We start from the raw sequence: 24,567 nt of genomic DNA, 5'->3' as shown, positions 1-24,567 counted from the left end.
TTATTAATATACTAATAAAAACGTGAAACTTTTTTTCTTTGAATAACCTTGCCCCCTGACAAAATCTGAAATGACGCTACGAGAGCATAATGATCGGAAATAAAAATTTACGCTATAAACAAAGTGACATGTTTGTTATGGTTGATATTATAAATACAATATGGTGAAATCAGGATCTTCATTTCAAGATTTGCCAGGGTAAAAAAAGATGCTCCACCGACTTGAGACTTTCGGTTTTTATTACTATAACAATATACAATCGATTAAAAAGCACATATTTCTGAAACTCAGGGGTCACTTGCCACTGCCCTCTGCAAGTGATGCCTGTGTATTAGATACAATCTGTTGGATAAAAATAGAATTTTCAGATATTAAAATGTACACTTCATAACCACACAGAAGCAATTTATCAGGAGGAAAGCATTTTTAGAGTAATAGGCAATTATCTGAAGGAATTATCATTATTATTATTATTATCGTCATTAGTAAGCATCTAAAAGTTGTAGTTTGAAGTAAGGATTCTCAATCAGTGCGGTCGGCCATGGAATTCGAGCCTAATTGCAAATTAGGAACACATACGACCGATTAAAACTATTAGGAACTGAGGTGGAGATAAATTCGGAAAATGAGATTCAAAAACTGAAAAACGTCTTTCCGTTTCCATTTACTGAATGAGAGGTTTTTCCCGTTTCGTTCCATTTTTTTTCATTCTACCATTTCACTCATTCTCATAATTACCACCTACACGGAATAACCGGTGACGTAAAACTGAAAGAGCTCATCTTCATTTTATGAATTTGAGCGAAAACTCTTATAATCATAGAGATAAACATTATGATAATAGATATAAGTGCGTTGCTAGCTCTAAGATGGAAGTAGGAAAATATACATTTGTTAATATCGAGTGAAAAAATCAGCTGTAAAACAACCAACAACTGTCAATTTGAAAGATTAATAAATCTTTCCGTTTACTTCCTTATTGACGGTTATGCACAGACGGATAACCAATACATAAGCAACTGTATTTAAATATCAGAAATATAACGGGTTGTTTGCATATTTTATTTCTTTTCAAACAGTGTACAAATTGAAGAATGAAGAAAATCCGTAGAACTGAGGTCAGGCTCTTTTCGTGCGCGTTCAAGTTCGTTTCAAGGGATATTACACATCAGAAGATTAAATAAATAAATAAATAAATAAATAAATAAATAAATAAATAAAAAGCAGTGACTCTTTCAGGTATACGCTCAGAATGGCTTACCTTCTCGGATCTTAGATAAATTACATTCCGTAACATCAAAATCACAAGAGTCCCAGTACAGTCCCCACACACTCCTGCGGAAAGAAATATTTTGGAAGATATTCTAATTTATCCTAATTTAGGATATCTTAATTCTTCACAACCCTTTCTCAAGTTTTCTAACATCTTATTGATTTTCTTTTCAGATTTCATAGATAGATTCTGAATGTATATGTTGAAGCTAATTACTTTTTTTTTTCTTTCTTTTCTACAGGTCTGATGAAGAGGATGCGAGTGGTAGTAAATATGCAAGGTTGGAAGAGGAGAGTATTCAGGACAAGGAGAGGTTTGCCAGGTGAGCATTAACTCCGTGGCTGCTTTTGAGTGCTTGGTTTTTTGTAGGTTACGAATTTATTCGTTTTCTTTGTAGACGCTAATTTGTAAGGTTTTAGGGTGTGAACCTTCGCATCAATACAAAATATTGATTTTCCATGGGAAATTGAACAAGAGGTACCTTATATTTTTGTACTGTCATTCCGATGGAAGTTTTAGACTTGTTTCATTTCTCTGCTATAAACATTGAAATTCAGTTTTATTAGAAAAGTAATAGAAAATTTACCTTTTTTCAATTTTTAAAACAAGTAACAAATGGGATGGTTAAGTCTAAACTGCAGTTGGATGTAGTTTTGTAGTTCGTAATTTGCAACAAGTAGTAAATATACGAGGTAGACTAGAAAGAAAGTGGATTAGTTTTGCTATTGTCGAACAGCGTGCCGTGAAAGTCAAATCAATGCAAGAGTGTATACCATAATACCCTTCCTATCGGATGCAAGATTGCCCAGAATATAAGCCTCTCAGTTCAGCGATGACACCCTGTGGGGAAATCTCATTTTGTGTGATTATTGACATTAATTTCTCGAAAAGGGATAATGGGAAGTTTCGTTGAAATTGACATGGGATTTATATATATAATAATTTCAGTGAGGGATAGCTTCGGCGATATAATGTGCCGAAAGCGTGGGAAAATGAACTTCAGAGGGCTGTAATGCTAAAACAACGATACGCAGAGAGTGCAATTTAGAACATGACACTCGAAGTCATACCTGCTCGATTGAAAAATGTATGTTTCAAACATCTGCAAGATGTGTGTGAGGGATTCCCCAGGGATCCGATATAACCTGGCAAGTAATCTCACGTTCATTTTACTGTCATTTCGCCTGGAACTGAGCCACATGTAATCTACTTTTCTACATATGCCATCTAAATTGTGTGCTGTTTGATGCATCCATACCGAAATGTGGCCAGTTTTGCAATTGTAATAGATAGGATGCCTACCATCTGGATGATGGTAAATGAATGGGGGCTGATCTTGTTTAGTCAATTACATGTACTAGTATTAAATTGCACGCATATTTGCACCAGAAAAATACTCAATTTGAAAATTGTCGCGATGTAGCCCCTAATAATTTGCTAAGTGAATACTTCCAATAGCAGCGTATTGGGCTTCTGATGAAGAAGTAGACTTCTAGTATGTTATGAGTACTCAATTGAAATACTGCGTTTTTATACTATTTGAGCACTACCCTGAGTGTGCGACTTACAGGGGGATGAGAGGGAGTCCCTCATCCGACAATATCTCCTAGATATTATTTTCTCTGCAGTGCACTTCATCACCTCCGGTACAATGTCCCTTAATTCGCACACTACTCACCCTTACCATAATTCATGTCTTCAGAAGAGGACGTTCTGTAACTAACTTCAAATTCCCTTCTTAGAGCCTTAGAACTAGCATAAGTGCACAAATATCACTGTCAAACCAAGCTAACAATTCACATGTAACACCCATTACGCAGTTTTTGCCTATTAAATTAGAAAAATAATGATATTCACTTTTCTGTTGTAATGCCCATGTGCTCCCGACATTTAGTACAAGTTGTGTAGCAAAAACCTTATCGGCGTTACATAATTACATTGGTGCCAAAAATAAACTTTAAAACTCCTGACACGGGAGTGTCCCACAAGTTTTCGCTAAAATCTGATTGCCACATAGCACATCTGATAGAGCATCATGAGAAATGAAAATAAGCAAAATCCAAGGTGCTATCGACCAGAAGGATAGGAGCTAGGGGGCTTCAAAATTTGAATAGCCAAAAAATTATGTAATGGAATTATGTAAGTTTAAAGTGAATATCTTGAAAACCGTTAAAGCAATCAAAACAAAAGTTGCACAATATAATGAGAACAAAATGCCTATCGAAAACCATAAACAGTATTGTCATAGGTGAAGCAGTGTTGCCAACTCAGCATAAAATATTTTATTTGAAATAGCACCATATAGAAGTGTGCACAAATTTAAAATGCACTATTATCACTAAACATAACAGTGAAGTGTAGTGGTACAGTGTTGCACACTATTGGAGCTACATGTGCTGAAAATGTACAATGGAGAAGTCTGATATGTGTCAACAAAAGATAATAAAGAAATGTATTAGAAAAACGTGAGGATTTTGTATTATACTTCTGTAGCCCCGATGAATAAGCAGACAACTCGCGAAAGTAAAATGATACACGCGAGGAAAGAAACATGTGTTTTGTAATTCTGTAAACTGGTTCTCAGTAGCAGCTTTAGGATTTTAATTTTGGGTAGGCCCGCTCTCTCGCTTATGGATACATATACACGTTTGATTGATTAATGACAGTAGGAAAATACTTTCACAGTAGTGGTTGATGATATTTGTTAAATAATTATCTACCATTAGTATAAATAGTGGAAAATATATTTACTCTTTATTGTATCTTTTAGCGTTCTCTCCAGTCGTCGTCTCCAGTTTTCAAAATTTTTGGGTAGGCCCGTGCCTACCCGCTAAAACCACCACTGCTGGTTATCCAGATTATCTTATCAATATTTGGAAGAGCACTTTCTTGGTTTCTGTCTTTCGTGTTAAGTGACATATTCTTTTACTTCCTCTCCTACATTTGATTTATTGACATATAACACAACAGGCACAGGCCTAATTACAGTGTTACATAGTATATCGTTATACAGATTATATAGGTTAATAAAGCTATTGGTAATAATTACATTTGTCTTACAGAATTAATAGAGTTCTTAAAACTACTTATATCCATTGCCAGTACATCCAGGTTGAAAATTTCTTTAACTAACCTGTTGTCGGTTGCACTAACTCTCCATATAGGGCATCTTAAGCAGACTTTTGTTTTCGCTGTCATACAAAAAAAAAAAAAAAATCGAAGCAGTGCGCAATTTAGTGGCTGGTACTTGGATACATATTTGTTCGTTAAGATCAGGACAGTCTAGTTTGCCATGAAAGAGTTTGTGTAAAAATAATAAATCAATATTTCTTCTCCTGGGCTCTAATGTTTCAAATTTAAAATTTTCAACAAGGTTAATGTAGCTTTCAAATTTTGGGTAGAATTTTGTTTTCTTAAGTGTAAGAAGTCTTAAAAACTTATTTTGAGTACGCTCAATCAAAAATGAATATTTCTGTATATTAGGGTTTCATATATTACTACAATATTCGAATTTCGACCTGACGTATGCATAATACAGCACAATTAAAGTTTGGTCATTTTGGAAATCTTTACTGACTCTATAAATATATCTAAGATTTTTGTAGGCTGCTTTGCAAATAGTTTCAATATGTTGAATAAAGGATAATTTTGAATCAAAAATAACTCCCAAATCCCTTATGAAATCAAGCTTTTTCAGTTTTGCCCCTAATATTGAATAATTATATTGAATATATTTTTCTTTTCTAGTGAATGTTAAATAACTGCATTTACGAACATTTAACTTAAATTTATTATTTTTACATCAAATGTCAAGATTTTGTAAGTCACTCTGAAGTTCTAAACAGTCCTGAATTGTTTTAATTCTGTTGAATATTTTAAGGTCATCAGCATATGATTATGTTTGTACACTGTAATATTACCATATTCACATTCGAAATATCATTTTATTACTACCTCATTTCGCTTTTAGTCGGCTCAGATAGCGGTGTGGTCTAGAAGGCTAGACAATCGACATATTAGGCATAGCGGGTTTCAATCCCGGCTCGGACATGTTTTTGTTGTACTTTTCACCTTGCATTTCATTGTTATCTTTCTCTTTCATAGTGATTCGGATCTCACTTTCCACTCCTATATAGCTTCGGAGCTGACACAGGACGTAAAAATGGCATCACTCAATTTCATTTTTCAAATGCATCAATATTTTGTGACACTGCCGACATTTTGCTATGTTATATTATTGGCGTTATGGATTTGAACTAAATTCATAGTATGAGATCCAAATTCCTTTATTACCATCTGTTGCCACATATCAGACTTCTCCATTGTACATTTTCAGCACATGTAGCTTCAATAGTGTGAAACAATGTACCACTACACTTCACTGTTATGTTTAGTAATAATAGTGCATTTTAAATCTGTGCTCACTTGTACATAGTGCTATTTCAAACAAAATATTTTTATGCTGAGTTTATCTTTAGACATAACAGGAATTCATGTTCTGCCTAATTAATGCAAAAAGGAAGATTTAGATTTACGGGAAATTTAATACTAATTATTTTCCCTACAATTCCAGTTGCTTTCAGGACCTCCCGATTTTCTTATATAGCTTCAGCTTCTCTGAAATTATATTAGCAATCAGATTACCATTATTTTACTACGAGTATATCTACGCGATATTTGTTGGCCGTCTACAACTTCAGCGAGGAGATCGTATCCTTCTGGTTGCGAGGATATCGCGTAACCAAATTGCAACTAACTGAACAGTAACATAGTTAAAGGTTCTATTATAACTACCCTTCCGAAAACGTGGATTGATACTTTCTCATGACGGAAAATTCTTAAAAATAAGAAGAAAATTTATATTTAAAAAAAAAAATTCTTTTGAATTAAAGTAATTCAATCAACATTTCCTCCTACAGAAGTTGAAATATTAAGAATAGTAGTAACATAAATATATAAATTGGAACTGTAGAACCTAACAGATTAAGTTGCATATTATATAAGCAATTACGGACAACCATTCTCTTATTGTATGATTAATTTACGGATCTCTGTCCGTAGTCTAAATAATAATTATTACTATAAGCACAGTAAGGTGCTGTATACAAAAACTCTTCATTTGTGTGGAATTTAAGTGTTATAATATGTAGTATTTTACCATCGAGAAAAAACATACTTCTCAACAGTAAAAGAATCTCCATTTGAAAGATGTAAACATAAGCTTGTTTGTAATTGTACAAAATTGGAAAATGTAAACAAATCCTTATCTCTGATTGGTGGAATGTCTGTTCACGATATTGAAATGAAACTTGTAGACATATTTGTATCTTTTGTTTCTTTGATGCAAGTTTGTTTTCTTAACAGTTTTCCAACAACTAATTAAGTTACTCAGAGTTGGAATATAACATTCGTCTTTCTTCGTGTTTGATCCCAGCCCCCGCCAAGTTTACTTTGTGGTGGACAAACACCGTGTGCGTGGGTTTCCTCGGGGTTCTCCCGTTTCCTCCCACTTTCTTCATTCCACCATTTCATTCATTTCTCATAATCACCGTCTCCTTTAGCCTAACCGGCATAATCGTGGGACGTAAAACTCAAAATTTTGATTTCATTTTCCTTCTTTCTTCGTTAGTAACATATTGAGTCATTTCCCCCTATAGAACAACTTGCTGACTACATCCCTGAATGAATATGTGTTGATCTCTGCATTCGTCATGTGTTGTTTATTTCATTAGTAGTCTAGCAATTCCAAATGGAATCTAGAACGTTTTGGTGTGAGGACGTTTGGTTATAAGGGATGTTCCGGTATAAAAGATATTTGAGAGCATTAATTATATACTCGTAATGAGAAAAGGGAGAATTAGTTCACATAGAAAATATAAAATAAAACTTCATTAAAAAAAAAAAAAAAGTATTTTGAATATTGTGATTTTGTACTCGAATACACCGAAACTTTACACCAAACCAACTTCACACCTAAACGTCCTTATATCGAAATGTCTTACATCGAACGAAACGCTCTACACTGAAACAGCCGTATCCCACTCCAAATTGTTCAGTGTGATTGACATGACTACGTGATGGATGACATACTTTCTTCAGAGTCTATTCCAGTATTAGCAATCTATTCAATGTCTATTTTGATAATCAGCCTCTTTTTTTCTATTGCTATTTTTTTCCGTTTGTCATTTTTTTTTTCGTTTACTGCTGATGCGTCTTTCTTAGTGTACGGTTGAGCGTGATTTGCACTCATGGAAAAAAAAATCTCTGTTCAAGGGCCTTAGATGCGGCCAGGGGTGGACTGGCTATGTAAAAAGGGCGCGGTCACATACTCTGGGAGGGTATCCGAGGCTTTCGCTTGTGTGGAATACCCCCTCCTAATAAAAGGAAGAGCCGGAGGGCTTCCCCTGGTAGTACACAAAAAACAACAAAAGATTAAGTAGCTATTGCAGTTAATCACGATAGAATTATACAAATTCAATATTTTCATAAACAAAGAGACTTTGAGTACTAAATATATTAGGCCTATATAAATCTGCACACTTTAGCTGAGACTACAAAAATCACACCAGTTGTTTACATTCTTCGGCTACATTTGTTAACAGCCTAATTATAACTGAAGATTTGAGTTAAGTTTGGGGCTTATGCTATTTTTCATACTTTTGTCCTTCTAAGCTATGTTCATCATAACATTAACTTATTTTTCATCTATTTTTAAAACCGTTGATAAAAAGTATAGATGAAACATTTACTACAAATTAACAAAAGTAAATTTAGAATTATATACCTACCTAGCAAAAAAAGAAATTCAAAAACAAAACTGGAAAATGAAAGTAAAGTCACTGCTTTATGCTTGAAGGAGCCTTCGCATCTCCTTGCTTTTCTCACACATTTTGTCAATAATAAGATTGTTGTCTATTTTGGTCAGAATGTCTCTTTCTGAGCTCATCAAGAACAATCAGGGTGCGAATTACCGGGGGGATGACGGGGATTTTCCCCCTCAATCACATTTTGTTCCCTTCAAAGAAGTCAGCTGAAGTATCCTCACCGGGGATGCTCACTTTCTCCCCCAAACTCTGCTCAGTATAACTCCAAATTTCTTCGGAATGAGCGATGTAAACTATTCAGTTTTGGTCATTTCTACTTACCGCCTAATTACCCATTATTTTCAACGTTGTTTAGTTGAACTATATTATTATGACTACGGTTGTTACCTGCAACTGTACCTTCGTACCCTTCAGTTCGTCATCGTTCGTGAATTTGAATGTACTAATTGCGTATAACAAAGCCACATATGGATTTATAAATGTTCTTAGCGGTTGGCCAAGAAGAAGTAAACAAATAGCTTCTTCCACCATACTTGGCGAAGTTCGGACATGTCATATTCATCCCCTACATTTGTATCGATTATCATCTTATTTTAATTTTTGTTATAACGTGTTATTTCATTTTCCAGTATACTCTTTGCTAGCACGTGGTCTTCATTCCCTAGTAGTTTGTGTGTATGCAACTCAAAAGTTGCATTTAATTTGTGATAATTAGCATAGTAATCACTGCCTTTTACAGTTTACCGAAATGAACTTTTGAAACTGTACTCAAAATCTGAGAAATATGTATTCTCTCGTAAGTATGTATTAACGTACACGCTGGGGATACGCTCCTAGTAAGGAGACATGTTAGTGAAGGTGATTTTTAGGTGAATAAGCGCATAATTGAAGATTTGTTTCAGCATTTGTTAATACGACTGGTTCTCCGTGTCATTGTCCGTGTCTGTATAAGCATTTCAACTGGAGCGGTTTTTTTTTTTTTTTTAAAAAAAAGTTAATCCTTTATTTTTCCATCTTTCTTTTCGCTGCACAGTTTGCTGTCCACACTAATAATGTTGTCTGAAAAACTTTATTTGAATAACGTAGCCCATAGTGAATCAACTCATCTGCAACCTAACAGTAAAGTAATTGTAAGTGTTGACTTTCAGAGCCCCATCACGGAATCGATATTTGGAGGGAGAAACGTCGTGAAGAGCGCAGCTTTAGCGGGGAGTAGAAGCACAAGCTCGAAATTTGAATTGAGAGATTTTAAATATTTGGCCTTCGATTTGACCTTGATGTCAGAAATTGGGACCAGCAACAATCCATTTCTTGTTTGATAGGCTAATATCTAGATTTTCTTTTTTAAAAACATGTTCGATTTAACTGATAATTTTAGTGGTTTTCATAAGACTGAAGTGTTTTTTTTTTTTCTACCTGTATGTAATAACGCAAAGTGGAAGATTTCAATGTGAGTGGAAAAATTAACATATGCTTGTAATCATGGCTATCGCTCGGGCCGAATTATTAACTAAATACACCTTAGAGAGCTACTGGGACAAGAGTGAGCACATTTAAACACGTTCAGAAAGGTTTGGTGGTGTGTGTATGTATGTCAGACAAAATATACGTGCATAGTTATTGTCGGTAGATTTATTAAATTAATAAATCTCTTTTTTTATTACAGATGTCACAAACACACACACACACACACACACATATATATATATGGGGAGTAAGGCATTATTGTCTCGTTTTGAAATTTGCACCTTCAGACTTTATGTTCTGTTGGCCTAATTTTATCACTCCCCCCCCTAATATAGATTATCTAATTCGCACACTGAGAACAATGATTCCAGATGTTCATCTGTAAAGTCTTGAACGGAATCTTGTTTTTATGTATCTGAGCTTTGAAAATGCTCGCTCACAGGACACTTGTGTTGCCGGTAATGTAAGGAGATACTTATAAACTTTGAATAATTCTGTGTAGAGTCTTGAGTACATATTGTACTGCAGAATCACATCGAAGGCGCACTTAAAGCAAAAATTGCACTTCACTCCATCACATTTTATAAACCTTAAATCCACAATATCGTCAGTCAGCCCCAAATATTCCTCCTCATCCTCCATGAAATCTTCAGAAAACTTGTCTTCTTCAATCAAATCTTCAATCGTACGAACCTTAACAGCTTCTTGATTCTTTTCTTGGTTCTCATAAGGGGATTTTGAAAACTCTTCCCACATTGAAGAAAACGAAAGAAGCTCATCTTTAAGTTTTCCCTCTTCGCAATCAGGAATTAATTTCAGTGATTCTTTTCAGTGAAAACGAAGCCAGACTTAAACTCTTAAACTTCTTAGGATCAAAACACTCTAAATCTAAGTATAAGCTTTGATTTTCAGCAAATCGTTCCTGCATGCTATTAGAAATTTGGTCTAGAACACAATTGAAAACGGTTACTTCAAATCTGTATTTACTGTCTTCAATTACTTCATCAGAAGCTGATTCCCCTGCTATTTTCTTTCTTTTTCTACATCTTACCTCAGGCAATTCTGTTTCTATAATAACTTGTTCTAGACTAGGAACATCTGTAATGAGTCCTTCAATACTATTTGACATTTCTGTTGCAAAGTGTTCTGCTGCTTTGTAGACTTTGTCAAACTGGTCCCTAGCTTCTTTCAGCTTATTTTGAGTTGAGGATATCAGGCGCCATGCTTGGACATAGTCTTAAGTTTTTTGTTTGCAAGTAGTCTGATAAAGGTGTGGTATGCTGAAAAATCAATAAAAACATAATAGCCACAATGGTAGCCTCAAAGGAGCACAACTTTTGAATGAGAGACATTGCATCATGTCTGACTTTGGAATTGAATTCTTGCGAGTTGCCAATCACACTTAAAGCTGCTACGAGTTCCACATATACTGGTTTTGATTTTCTTGGTCTGACATCCTTTGAGTCGGGTGCCCAGTAATGAAAGTGTCCAAATATTTTTTACAGCAGCGTTGTTTTTACTTCTCCATCGAGTTATCCCAATAGCCTCAAGACGGACGCTTGGGTTTTGTTCCAAGTACACCTCAAGTCGTTTCTGGGACTTTTCCAAAAATATCTGAATTTCCTGGAGAAGCCCAAAGAAAGATATACAAACACCCAAACTATGGACGATGTCAGTTATTACCAAGTTCAACACATTTGAGTAACACCATATGTGAATGTGTTTCGGATTGATCTCTTTCAGCTTTGCTGTCATACCTTTATATAGTCCGCTCACATTTGACGCTCCATCAAAAGCGTCTGCTACACATTTTTCAATAGGTATTTTTACTTCAGCCAGAGACTGTTCGAGGGTTTCAAAGAGGTTCTCTCCTGTTGTTGAAATCACATGTTTGAGGGCAATTACTCTTTCCTGAACAAATCCATTGTACACATACCTAAGCACTATGGAGCACTGGTCATATGAGGAGACATCTAGAGTCGTGTCCATTATGACAGAAAAAACTCCAGCTTGGTTAACTTCTTTGGCAATTGCTGTTTTGATTTCAAGTGTATATTCTATATACATTATGTATTTGGGCATCATATAATTTTGTATATGTATACTTTTTCAATGTGCATATATACGTAAAATAATACTGTATATCTACTATATTATAAATGCTATTGTATGTTTGTATGTGTGTTTGTATGTATGTATGAGTATGTTCCACACCTCCTCCTAGACGGTTCAACCGATTTGGAGCAAACTTGGCATAAATATTCTTTGGTACCAGGTAATCAACACTGTTGGGATTAGCAACCCCCAACTCTCCCCTTTGCAGAGGGGGAGGGGTGGAAACTTGAACCCAATGCTATTTAAAAGGGGGTTATAACAGTAGGAATGGTTTTAATGGTATAACGTAAGTACGAGAAAAATAATTTTAACGAAATTTTGGAAACATATAGCTTATAGTGTGAAATAAAACAGCCTTGGTATATAACGCCACTAGCGTCCCTAACGGCGGGAGTGGGAGGGAGAGACATGTAAAAATGATCCAAAATGACCGAGATTAGAGTCAAATCTATAAATTTCAGGGCCCCTAAGATCATTATAATGACATTCCCAAAGCGAAAGACAGAAAGAGCGAGGCCGCAGACCGAGCAAATACTGAGATTTGGGGCGGAGCGTGGGGTTGGTAAGGGTGGTATGTAAAAATCGTCCAAAATGACCGATATTAGAGTCAAATCTATATATTTAGTGGTAAATCTAATATCATTAACAACATTCCCACGCCGAAAACAGAAAGAGCGAGGCCGCAGGCCGAGCAAATACCAGGGTTTGGGGTGGGGCCCTAGCTGGCTAAAGGCTAGCGAATTTATAAAAATAAATATGTAGCTTTTTTTTTTTTTTTAATGAGTTCAGAGAGGAGGCTTCCCGAGACTAAGACGGGTCTTAGTCCCTCCCGAGGAGGGCGCAAAGGCACTGATGTGAGGAGGGCGCAGCGGCCATCGGGCCGGTACTTGATTATGGCCAGTCCACCCCTGGATGCGGCTATTGATAGTTGTGTCCAAAAGTTCTTTAGATAGACACGTTATTGTTTGGAACTGTTAATTTAAAGAGTTCTGGAATGGCATTTGAAACTCAAGGGAAAATAGGTACTAATAAATGTTACACCTGTTAAAAAACTTGTTTGTGATGGAGACTGCTGCTTTGTACATTTTAGCCGTAACGTTTACTTATAACGTTAGGCTTACCAGTTAAGCCTAACGACATATAAATTTTTCCACACATATGACATCCCATTAAAACCAATCATTGTCAAAATGTACTCGAATGTATACTTTTATACAATCTATAATTCCATGTAAAAGATTATATAAACAAAACCATATTTATAAAATATAGAACCATAAACAAATACTTGATACATCATAGGAAAAACTATATAATCTGAATCTAAACAATCCACATAATACACTATTCTTTTTTCTTCTTTTAATCATCTTTACACTTTTGCAATGTGCAGGTATTTATTACGGCACTTACATCCCAACAATAAATTTCCCTCAAATTTAAATATCCCTTTTGCGAGAACTAGGGAGAACAGGAATTCTTGTTCTGCCTACAGATAAGATTAGTTAAAAATTGTGTTACAAAGTGCTAGAGGGTCATTAGGCAGAACAGGAAGGAACCTTAGTAGTCGAGCCGGACACCCATTTGTCCTGCTTCTCAGTTGTCTTATTATAAATGTTTAACTTTCCATTGCTCGATGGCTCCAGTCCAGACATTTCAGAATTTGCATATTATTACCACTACATTTTTTAAGTTATAAAGTAAGGAAAGTTCGGAGTTCCAAAATTTGGTAAAAAAAAAAAAAAAAAAAAAAAAAAAAAAAAAAAAAAAAAAAAAGATTTCAGTGAAACAAGTTTACATATCAGATTCTTAATTGCTTTTGCTTGGAAACCCCGAATGTTCTTTTGAAGATTTTATTAGTTCTGTTGAGGCGTGTAAAATTAAATCCATTGATATGAATGGACTTGACCATGACTTCAAGGTGTTTGAAGTAGGGTATTTAAAACTTCGAACGTGCGAAAACACCAATTTTGAGAATTTGAAGAAAGCCGGTTCATTTATTATTTCCATACAAATTAGTAATACTTACTGCGAACGGGTATTTTCATTAATGAATGCTGCTTGGACAAGAACGTAACCGACATAATATCTCCACAGTGAGTCCAAACTTCATTTGTTTCAGATTTAAAGGAAAAAGTGGGAATGGAATTTGCAGTGACATATTTAAACAATTCTTACAAAAAAAAAAAAAAAAAAGCGCGTCTATTGAAAGCCGCTCGAGGAGCAGAAAAATATGAACGAAGTAAGAATTTTAACATGCAAATGTAGCTTTCCTAGCTTGAGCCAAAAATTTCTAAATACAAGTAATGAATTGAATTGTTATATGTGGGGAAAAGGTTTTCAAATTCATAAACTCCAGTTTTCTAAGTCAGTGTGTCCGGCTTTTTAATTATTGTCTTCTGGCCATCCTACTTCCATCTGGAAGTATTCCTTTCCATGTTTCACGGATTACCGAACATATTACATAGTTGAACCAAACCAAACTCGAATGAAAAAGTCCGATGGGTCCTAGAGTCGACAATCTTGGCTTATCTTGTTGATGTGCCAACCATTACTCTGAAGGGTGTAATGTAACGCAAGAAAATAGTCCGTTTCCACCATTTCTCAGTAAAGCTTGTAAATTGAAATTCGGTTTTAAGCAAATTTTATTAAAAAAAAAAAAAATCAAAGACTTGATGAATAATTTTATTTCACGGAAGATTGTATTGCATTTTGAAAATCGGCTACGTAGTTTTGCGTTGGATTTTGTACTGAACTTAAATAATGGAAAAAACAAAAATCAAGGGAACGCGCTTGTTTTCATATATATAGGATGTATTAACAGGTGCTGTTACCATATGAGCATCCGGTATGTAACGTATTGCAACATGATTCATCGTTAACAATTTCATAAACCATAAGTTTTAAAGAAGAAGTGAAAGAAAATAAAAGTAGCCTAGTCGCCATCATAATGATTGTTTACGTCTGCCACAGCTAGTGTAGGAGTCTACTATATGCTTTATGGAAGTAGCAATCGTCTTCTTCATCTCTTTCTGAGAATCAGATGGAAGTAAGGTGATGCTAAAAAGATCTCGTTTCTGCCGCACCCTAGAGTTGTGCACGTTTGAGTAGGTGGTGTTGCGAAGTCCAGCCAGGCAGGCATATCATTTGGTCGTTTTCTTAGTTCGAAATCTGATCTTGAGTAAACAATGGGCATGTTATCGTATAAACATCAGCATGTCACGTGAAACAGTTGAAAGGACTTCACAGTCTCAAGAAGGGATACCAACTCGTAAGAAAATTTCCGACTACAAAAAAGTGATTGTTACTTTCTTTTTTCATTTTTTTTAAGCAAAAATACACAAATACTGACCAATATTTTTTTTAAAAAATCTACTATTTTTCCACTTTATTACATTAATTTTCCATGTTTGAATATATTACAATACTAAAAATCGAATTCAAAATGTCAGCTGATTCACAAGGTGACCAGAATTTCCACTTGCGAAAACGGGACGCATACGAATCGGTTACGGGGGGGTATCTGACTTCCACATTGTATTTTGGGACTCAGCAGTGTTCTCAATTTACAAAATACACAACTAAGAGTGATAACACACCGTTTCTAACTTTACGTGTACCACCCAACAAATAATGATTCCCGATTGCAAGTGCTACCCAACAATTCTTTTAACTAGTTGAACAATCAGAATTTCCACTCAATTCCCACTTGAACCATGAACACTCAATTTCCATTTGAAAATTCAGAAGTTCTAGACACGGCTGAACCTTGGCAACGAGTGTTGGTACGGAAGAGAGTAGAATTTGCATTGACGATTTATATTTTGAATAATAATTACGGGACACCTACTATCCATTTCATAAAGATAGGCCCCTGACTTCGAGGTGCTGCTGTGACGTCCAGTCAAAACTTATACTGCATTGTCGTACCTCGTTGGAATTGTTGGAATGTTGTCTTTTCAATACTTAAGACATACAAATTTTCTTTGTACTGTATAATGAGAAAAAAATAGAAATTAATGAAAAAGTGCGTATTTTTTCGTATTTTTTTGGTAAATCAATGTTTGTAGGACTATATCTCGAAAAGGAGTTAACATGAAATAATTTCCTGTGCAAGATATGTAGATGCATATATTACCTGCAAGTTCTGAAAATTTCATTACTCAACACGTAGTAATTTTCTTGTTATTCAGCAAAAAGTGAGACATCATTATCTCTGAATTGCGGCGGTGTATTAACAATCTGAAAAAACTTTTAGAAAGATCTTAAAGTAGCTTTTTCAACCAAACTGTTTTGACTTGTTTTAAAAGATAAACAATCACAAATATGACATTATGATTTTCTCTGCTTTGCGCCCTTCGCTATCGCAGTTTATGCGGAGTGCTACGTTGCCACATTTTCCTGACGCGTATACACTCTCAGCCGGACGGGTATTTAAACTTGTTACGCACTGTCCGTCACTTTTTAGAGATATTTTAAAAATGTAATGTCTCCACAGATTTTAAACCAATTTCTTAGAAATTAACAGGATATACAGTAAATGTACCAAGTGTTCAAAATTAGAAAAGCGAACTCTTATCTTGTTTGGATTTGCATGTGATGGTCCTCGAAAATTTGTTGCTTTTTGTCAGTTCTTCACTTATTGCACGCAGTACAAAATACACTTGCACAGAAACAAAAACACGCACAAAGTTTATTATATGATACAACCTTAGTTGATATGTAATATTGAGTTTACACTTCACAGAAAATCTGTTTTCAGATCTAAGAGCTCCAAGCTAGATTAGAATCTGCCTTTGAATAGGAATGACGTGTTTTTGTTTTTTTCGGTGCAGCCTCAGGTTTACTTGAAACAGAGTTACTATCTTGTTCACTCCCGGATACGCCACTGAGCACAGAATAATCAATGTCCTTACTATTAATTACTAACTTATAACCGTCTGAGTCAGAGTCATTCATCAGTTCTGCAATTTCATTATCGCTAAACATTTTGCCTCTTCTTTTTGTAATACCGCCGCTCGTGAAGAAATATCCACTTTTTTTTTTTTTTTAAATCAAAAAGCACAAGATATACTCACGAAAATATAAATGCCCGTTCGTCCGTCTCATTGCAATGAACCCATATGATATGAATGCGTGTGTAAGTTTTTGACGCCTACGAACCGAAGGGAAGTATTGAAGACTTAATCAGTGCGACGTGATTAGACGCAAATACAGCCCTCGTCACCTACTCATTGCATTGTTTTCTTTCGTTGAAAGAAAACAAAGGACCCATTCTGTGTTACTGTACATTCGGCAAGGGAATTGATCGCAGAACTTGGGTGAACACGTGATTGCCAAGGCACATTTTTTTAACCTTTAACATGTTCGTAAGCTGGAGAGTGTGTATACTGATAGATCTTGAGGTAAAAATGGAGCAATTGTTTATAAATATTAGGGAAGATAGCAACGATGAGTCAACAAAGTCATGACGAAAGTGAATGAAGTAAATAGATTAAGAGATGAGTTTTTGGATGTGTTACTTCAACGTTTTATTTCGATTACATTGAGATGTGTACACTCATGTCCAAAATTATTGTCGCATATCTATAACTGTCTTCTTGTAAGAATATAATTTGATAATGATTTTGCAGGGTACTTTTAATACTGATACTATATGTAGAGTTGGGAAATGTATATTTGTGGTAAATTTCATAGGAAAAGAATAGGAAAATTAGCATGAGTAAAACAAAATGTTGCTAAATGGATAAGAAAATTTTAGTTTCGTTTTATTGTTCTTATTTACTGCTCTTTTGACATGAAATTTTCCACATAGCCTACATGTCTTTGCCGATTATACACATACTAACATTATAAGAAATACCAGGCGAATTCGTTATCTACATGTCTTTGCCGATTATACACATACTAACATTATAAGAAATACCAGGCGAATTCGTTATCAAATTATATTCCTACAATAACATATTTATAGACATGCGACAATAATTTTAGACATGAGTGTACATGCATTAATGTTTTTATGATGTTGTGAAAGGTTATAATAAATACTTTTTCCTATTACATTCTTATGAAGTAGGCTTCGCGCTACAAGCTTCCTGAACGCGACAACACTGCACGACAGCGTTGCCGCGCTTCCATTTACTGTATGCTGTTTCTTCATATAAGCGCGGGGAATTTAAAGATTGGGTTGCAACATGGCTCACCGCTTAACGCAGAGAACATGTTGAAGTAAACATATTATTTTAAAAAATAAATACTCTACCAACTAAACCCTTTTTTGTTAATAGTTCCAAATATTTGGAACACTAGACTTCCAAATTTTCGAACAGTATTTTGTACGTTTCTCTACCTACCATGGTAAAGGAGATCAGAGCTTCGCACATTTGTTTTAATTACACAAAAAATATCAAGTGATGAAAATTGAACTTTTCACAACTTACAGTTAATGAATGCATCTACATATTGTACACAGGAAATTATTTCACGTGATCTCTTTTCTGAGATATAGCTCTATAAACATTGATCTACCAAAAAAGTACGAAAAAATACGCACTTTTTCATTAATTTTTATTTTTTTCTCACTACATAGTACAAAGAAAATTTTTATGTCTTAAGTATTAAAAAGACAACATTCCAGCAATTCCAACGAGGTACGACAATGCAATATAAGTTTTGACTGGACGTCACGGCAGCACCGCGAAGTCAGGGGCCTATCTTTATGAAATGGATAGTAGGTCATTTTCACTTAAAAACGGGACATTTAGGCGTCCCGTTCGAGAATCAGAAAAAAACGGGACAACGGTTGGGAAAAAGGGACTGTCCCGGCTAAAACGGGACGTCTGATTACCTTGCTGATTCACCATCCTTTCTATCGCCGAATTAGATTTTGGATCTCCGTCCTTGTTATGTATATGTGGAATACTAGAGGTCACACCGTTCAGTGTACCGAGACCAGTTTTAAACGAGATTCCCCAAAGAGAACTTCGGAATTTCGCCCTTCACTCAAAAATAACTTGCAGGAGAGTGAAAAGCAAACATTCCTGTATTCTCGAACATGGCATGAGTGATTTTGTTCAAATTTTGCAAATAAGAGCTCTACACGATATAAAGCAATTCATTTTCCCCATGAAAGTCTAGAACTGGTGAGGTTTTTATTTGGACGAATTTCTTGGAAATAACTACAATGATTTGGTTGATATATGGTAAATAAATATTTCATTAACAACCGTACAAATTCTTTCACGAAATAATGTTGTCAAGATAATTTATAGGTCGACATTATTATTATTATTATTATTATTATTATTATTATTATTATTATTATTATTATTATTATTATTATTAGACCCTATTATTGAACGAGAGATTAGAGAAGGTTACATAGCTCCTTTCAGTGTTTTTTAGTTAAAATTTAAAAGAAAGTAGCTTATTAATGTGTTTAGATTGAGTTGTCTGGTGGAATTTTTCGAAGACATTTTAGTGTTACCAAATGCCAGACTTTTAAATAGGGTGTCCACCCGACCGTGACACCGTGAATTTCGTTATTAACCTTGAAAATCTAGAAAACTTTCAAATCAATAGAAAAAACTTCGTTTTGGGTGCAGAACTGTGCTTTGGAACTATTTCAAGTTTAAAAGTTGTTGGAAAGGAAGAAGGGGAGCTTGCCTTGGCCCCTCACCGCTTGGTTTTTGTTTTGTTCTGCTATCCGTAAAGGTTATTTTTATAAACTTTCGACAGTGAAATTAAAGCATTTTGAACTATGAAAACCGTGGAAAAAAATCGTGAATTCGATTATTTAGTTTGAGTGGGAGTCCTCTTTTAAAAAATGACATATTTAGTTGTCGCAAGAATATGTTTGTTACTTGTCAAATCTCTTAATGGCAAAGCAAGAAAATACGACAGTTGTCTTAAAGTAAGATCCGATTGTCAATAGAAACAAAACTAGAAAAATAGTGCCATACATTTTTGGAGATTTCCTCAGTACACATTAACAGGTAATTGCCACGTGAGACCACGTTGGTCTCACATAAAATATTTCCTTACGTCCACGTGGTGCCAGGTTGGTATCACACAACCTGTTGGTAGCTTATGGCCTGTGGTCACTCACTGATCTCACTATTTACATTAAAATCTATTGCAGTGTATATAGTAGTGAGTCTGGTAGTACGAGAAATAGCCCTGTCCTGTAGAATTATGAGTTCAAAGTGGCGAAAATAGATCGTGCTTTCTACATCATGCAAAGGTCTAATGTATTATTTAAGATACTCAAAACTGAAGAGAGACAACAATCACGTGGAGTAAAAGTACAATAAAGCACTCACAAGCAAGGGGCGCGATATCGAGACTCGAATTGCGCAATAAGAGTTATATAATACTGAAAGAGCATCAGGTAGTTAGTAAGTTACCAAATTATTAGCTGCAGTCCGCCAGTAGGGAAAAAGTTATGGGACTGTAAAGTTCAGAGCCTGGCGTACGAAAACCACACAAAACTTAGCATTTGGCTTGTTCCTCTTTGTATTGACAAGAGATAATGAACTCTAACGTATTTCCATCACAGAACATGATGTTTGACATAAGAAAATCTGTATGAGAAGAATTGTCAGTGTTGCCATCCATAGAAATTACAGTGTTGCCAGAATAAGATCTCGAAAAGCTTACAAGGAAATATTACACGATCGGGACTTTCGTTGCACAATACGGGTTATAAAGTATATTCTGAAAGAGCACCAATCATGAAGTGACCACGTTATTAACTGCAGTCCGCCAGTAGGGCAAAATTATGGGGCTGCAACGTGAACATGAGAGTCTATGGCACACAGAAGAAATAACCTGTTTGTGTGTGCAATAGCAAATTGTATTTGTTTGGTAAGGGGAGATAGCTAGGTAAATGACAGTGTTAAGCCACACAATTGATATGAAGAGCAGAAAGTATCGAGTGATCCAAACAAAAACAGTTAGTACAATATGCACATCGGACGATAGCCAGCGACGCGCAGTGATAACACATTTCTGTGGTAAGGGAGTCAAAACATCACTGAATTGGCGTCTGGAATGCTTCCGGTGCGATGTCCATGTATCCCCGGAAGATGTATCATGGCGTTGGATGATATATCACTGACAACACGAACCGAGTTTCACAATTCGCGATGCTCGGCATTTGTGTTGTCTGTCTGTCGGTATGCCTCACGATAAATCCCCAACGAACAAACCGATGCGAACCCGAATGACATTTTCACAGGTTTATCGTGAGGTCTACTTTGCGAAGCACCTTCATACTAGTGTTCTCTTGGTAGCTTTTGCACTTCTGTTGAAATAATATTCTGGAATGTTAATACAAGTATAACTACTTTGATTCTTACAAACTAAATAACGTATTATGTAAAACGTTCCGTGCGAACCACGAAAACATGATGTCACAAAACACCGTTGTGTTCACTCTTTCATTCGCTGCAAACCAAGCTTTTCGCGGTATTCTTATTCGGGCAACACTGTAATTTCTGTGGATGGCAACACTGACAATTCTTCTCATACAGATTTTCTTATGTGAAACATTATGTTCTGTGATGGAAATACGTTAGAGTTCATTATCTCTTGTCAATGCAAAGAGGAACAAGCCAAATGCTAAGTTTTGTGTGGTTTTCGTATGCCAGGCTCTGAACTTTACAGTCCCATAACTTTTTCCCTACTGGCGGACTGCAGCTAATAATTTGGTAACTTACTAACTACCTGATGCTCTTTCAGTATATGTAACTCTTATTGTGCAATTGGAGTCTCGATATCGCGCCCCTTGCTTGTCAGAAGTTGTCGCTATACAAAACTCGTTCCGAGAAAAATCCGGTGCGTTGTGACATGTTGGTCTCACGCGGCCACAAAGCCTATTTCGGGCGTCGGTCTATCTGGGACCGCGTAAGACTAATGTATAATCACAAAAAAAGTATCAATATCACACAGTACTGATACTACAGAATTTCATAAAATGATTAAATTACTACCTGGAAGGACACAGTCAAACCAGAAATGAATATATATATATATATATATATATATATATATATATATATATATATATATATATATATATATATATATATATATATATATATATACATCTTGGCTATAGGGGATGTTTCTGTTATAATATAAGTGGCACTTAACCTATTAAACTATTTCTATTTTTCTACATAGTTAACATGTTTGTTTAAACATTTATCGTAGAGTTCGACAAGTTTTTGTAATACTACGTCGTAGAAATTACCCGCCTGTGACCGAAACCAATCTTGTTTTCACTTCTTGGTCGGTGTTAAACCGACGACCGGCGAGAAACTGCTTCTGGAGGGAAACAGATGATAATCGTTCGGCGCAAGATCCAGGCTATACGGTGGATGGCCCACAAGTTCCTATCCAATAGATCTGACCAAAGCTTGCTGAGGGACAGTGCACGCGCGCATTTTGACAGAAACAACGTAACCAACAGCCGCAGTGAAAACAATAGTTGAAGATTGGCTTCGGTCACAGTCGGGTAATTTCTACGACATGGACATACAAAAACTTCTCGAACGCCTAATAAATGTTTAAACAAACATGGTAACTAGGTAGAAAACTAGCTCAATGTGTATAGATAGGCTTGCCATACTTCCAGGTTTGACTGGGACAGTGCCGGTTTTAAGGGGTGGTCCAAGTGTCCCGGCCGATTTCGTGTTTTGTCCCGGTCAGACGTAGAAATTTATTTTCTAGTCGCAAAGTTATTTAACAACTTCTAGCGCTTTTACGTAGAGAACGTTACCCTTTTAGGTTCTGGCCTTTTTTTAAAGGTAAATTATGGACTTTCAGTCAAGAGGCTGCAGCATCATCCCTATTTGTCGTAGGATTATAGTTCATACCTCTTTTTTTTCACAATAGAGCAGCCTTTCAAACGGTAATATTCACATTTCCCTATCATTCCCTGAGGAGGGAAATTTTGAGAGAAATCGGGATTTTTCTCTGAAATTTATTTTCAAATTTTCGAGGCCCTTTGGACCCCCTTGTGTTAACGCAGAGATCTGAAAATCAACTGAAAAATACTAAGGGGTGTACACAATTTCAAGCTTCTGTCTTGAATAGTAAGGGAAGGAAGAATATTTACAAATGATCCCCACAATGCCCGAGATTTCCGCAAAAGACCTTGATCTTAGGTAAAAAATTTCCTTTGACATTCCTATTTATCTTAGGGTCATGTTTTGTACCTCATTCTCTTCAGAATAGAACAGCCTTTCAAACGGTACATTCACATGTCTCCATCATGTATCTTAGGCGGGAATATCGCGAAGAAAGGGATTTTTGGTTAAAATATCCCTTTTCTGTAACATTTTGCCCCTCTGGACCCCCTTTGTTAATGTAGAGGTCTGGAAAAAATCTTACAAGAACTACTCGGTGGACTGAATATTTGTGCAAAATTTCAATCTTCTAGATGCAAAAGTAAGAATAAGTAATATACCCCACAATACTCCAGATTCCCGTATCAAACAGGATCTCAGGTAAAAATTTCCTGAGACACCCCTCTTTATCCTAGGATTATGGTTCATCCATCAGTCCGTTCTGAATAGAACAGCCTTTCAAACGGTATCATTCACGTGTCTCCATCATCTAAGACTTGAAAATCGCGGAAAAAATGGATTTTTGGTTAAAAAGATCCGTTTTCTTTACCTTTTTGCCCCTCTCGACCCCCTCGCCTTGTGTTAACGCAGAGATGTGTAGAAAATCTGATAAATAGTAGCCTACTCGATGGATTGAATGTTTGTGCAAAATATCAATCTTATAGGTGCAAAAATACACCAGCCAAAAATAATTAAAATAAGCCTAACGAAAAAAAATTCTTTTAAAAGCTATGACGTCGTCATCTCCTATGTCTCGACGCAGGACGGCGTGAAACCATGCGCGATGTGTTCTACAATGCCTCTATGCTTGAAAAAAAAAAAAAAGAAAAAAGAAAAAAAAGAAGTAAAAAGCATTATTGTAACTTTTCAAATAGAATAATGAAGACACTACTTTAATACTTAAAAATAGGTACTAGAACCTAAAAGGGTTAATGGAAAAAAAATCAACAGTGGTAGGACTAATGCTCTGCAAAATGAACTTTGCAATGATTTGCAGTGAATTCTTTGATAAAATAAAGAAATATAAGTGCTTTATGAATGATGTTCATTCAAGTGAAAAGTAGCTAGCTTTTTAAGCTTAAATAATGTATAGTAGTTCTTCCTTTCCTGTTCATTTTGCGGACGTTAAACGAGGTAGTTAAATTTTGTCTTACTAAAATTCGTTTTTTCATGTATATGTTTCAGCAGAAACAAATTTTGAGAGAAATTGAACTGCTTGAGAAATTAGAACGTAACAACAAATTTTGAGACTAAAATACTTAGACCGATTTCTGCATTATTATCATCATTATTATTTGGTACTACAAATCAAAATACTGTTTTTGTGCATATTATTATTTATGTACTGTAAATTTGTTTGAATTCTGAGCGGCGTGTAATAATAAATCTTATATTAGAATTTTGAAAAACATGCACTATAAATTTTCGTTGTCTGGTTCGGCTGAGTATTTATCACGAGAATTTTTGATAAAATATTGGCATTAACAAAAGTATCGCGGTTTGGAGCTTCAGAAATTTGGCAAGTCTATGTATAGGGGAAATAATCAAAAATGTATGGCACTGTCTTTACTAAGGCCTGTGACAAACATCATGGCATTTCAGCTAAACGAATAAAACGCAAGCTCTGGCGTGACGTTGCCGAGTGGCAAAGGGATGTGGGTGTGGGTAAGCAGACAAACTACAGTGCGATCAGGTGGCAGGGGATAGACGTGGATGTGTGCAAAATAAACGTGGCAATACCGCTGGCCTCTCA

General features: G+C 35.5%; 1 protein-coding gene across 6 annotated transcripts in view; it reads left to right on the top strand.

Annotated features, from left to right (window-relative positions):
- The window catches only part of tgo (Aryl hydrocarbon receptor nuclear translocator homolog tgo), a 538,844-nt gene that overhangs the window by 343,071 nt on the left and 171,206 nt on the right, over window positions 1–24,567 (top strand). For all 6 annotated transcript variants that reach the window (XM_081748036.1, XM_081748031.1, XM_081748012.1 and 3 more), the window contains one exon: window positions 1,515–1,595. In XM_081748036.1, coding sequence (XP_081604162.1) covers window positions 1,515–1,595 — 81 coding nt within the window. The remainder of the gene's footprint in view (window positions 1–1,514; window positions 1,596–24,567) is intronic.

Source organism: Thermobia domestica, chromosome 2 (assembly GCF_964235325.1).
Source record: "Thermobia domestica chromosome 2, izTheDome1.hap1.1, whole genome shotgun sequence".
Lineage (NCBI taxonomy): Eukaryota > Metazoa > Arthropoda > Insecta > Zygentoma > Lepismatidae > Thermobia > Thermobia domestica.
The sequence above is the reverse complement of the archived record's forward strand: the minus strand, read 5'-3'. Positions and strand labels throughout refer to the sequence as shown.